Source organism: Myotis davidii, unplaced genomic scaffold (genome assembly GCF_000327345.1).
Source record: "Myotis davidii unplaced genomic scaffold, ASM32734v1 scaffold586, whole genome shotgun sequence".
Classification (NCBI taxonomy): Eukaryota; Metazoa; Chordata; class Mammalia; order Chiroptera; family Vespertilionidae; genus Myotis; species Myotis davidii.
The window spans coordinates 163,881-165,210 of NW_006296809.1; the positions used below are offsets into that span (position 1 = coordinate 163,881).

General features: G+C 58.3%; 1 protein-coding gene across 1 annotated transcript in view; it reads left to right on the plus strand.

The window, feature by feature from the left end:
* Positions 1–1,330, plus strand: part of AGRN (agrin) — a 72,701-nt gene that overhangs the window by 49,318 nt on the left and 22,053 nt on the right. The window contains 5 exon segments of the mRNA XM_015569671.1: positions 402–437; positions 509–701; positions 774–861; positions 1,038–1,061; positions 1,237–1,298. Coding sequence (XP_015425157.1) covers positions 402–437; positions 509–701; positions 774–861; positions 1,038–1,061; positions 1,237–1,298 — 403 coding nt within the window.

The following is a 1,330-nucleotide window of genomic DNA, read 5'->3' on the forward strand; positions in this document are numbered from 1 at the left end:
GTGACTAATTTTTCTAATTTAACTGTTATATATACATATATGTGATATTGAAAGGAACCCTAGGGACAAAATAGGCAGGTTTAGGGACTAAAAAGGGTCCATGGGAAAGGAATGCATAGGTGAAGGCTTGGAGCTACCAGAGTCGTACATTCACAGAGGATAAAGAAAAGTCACAGAATACTGGGAAAAGGAAACATAGTTTCACAGAAGATTGAGAAATGTGGACAGATGCCAGAAAGAGGGAAACATTTTCACAGGAGATAGAGGAATGTTGCAAAATAAGGGGGAGAGAAAGAGGAGAGTACTACATGGGTTTTGGACTTTGAAGCATGATATTCTCAAAAGAGTGACCAATTAGAAAAGCACGGGGTCATAACATGGGGAAGGAGGCCAATTAGAAGGGAGCATCCTCCGGCCTCGATGGCGCCCTCCAGCTGGTGTGTGGGGGCCTCGGGGGGCTGTAGGGCAGGGCAGAGGCAGGACAAGGCTCAATCCCCTGTCCCCCCAGGTCGCCCTGAAAGGCCACCAGCTGCTGACCTGGGAGCACGTGGTGCGGGCGGTGGACGTCTCCTCCTTCGCAGACCACCCCTGCACCCAGGCCTCGGGCCACCCCTGCCTCAACGGGGCCTCCTGCCTCCCCCAGGAGGCCTCCTACACCTGCCTGTGCCCCGGGGGCTTCTCGGGGCTCCACTGCGAGAAGGGTGAGCACGGCGGCCGGGCTGAGGCTGCAGGTGTCGGACCCCGAGCCGCCCCTCACCCTGACTGTCTCCCAGGGCTGATGGAGAAGTCGGCAGGGGACCTGGACGCACTGGCCTTCGATGGACGGACCTACATCGAGTACCTCAACGCTGTGACGGAGAGGTAACGCCCCTCTGCTCCGCTGTCCGTCCATCTGTCCTGTTTGCTCGTGCAGGGCCAGACGCAGGCCATGCCACACCCGCCCTCGGCTCCGTGACCAGGAGGGCAGGCCCCCTCGGCCGGCCCCCTGCCCCCTCCTCCCTCCTGCCTCTCACCTTCTCTGTCTCTTTGTTTCCAAGCGAACTGACCAATGAGATCCCAGCGTAAGTAGCACCTGGGCTCCTCCACCTCACTCCACTCGCACATTCTGTGCCCATTCTCTGTTCCTTGCAACTGAGGCAGAGGCGGGACTTCCCTCCCCGATGGAGGAGGATGGGCGGGGCTGTGTGTCCTGCACGGGCTGTTTCCCAGCATGGAAGTGGGCGCTACCCCTTCCAGGATGTGTGCTGAGGGCGGTCACCCTCCACCCCTCAGCGGCTGCTCTCACTACATGAGCATCTGTGGGCGTGTGTGTGTGTGTGTGTGTGTGTGT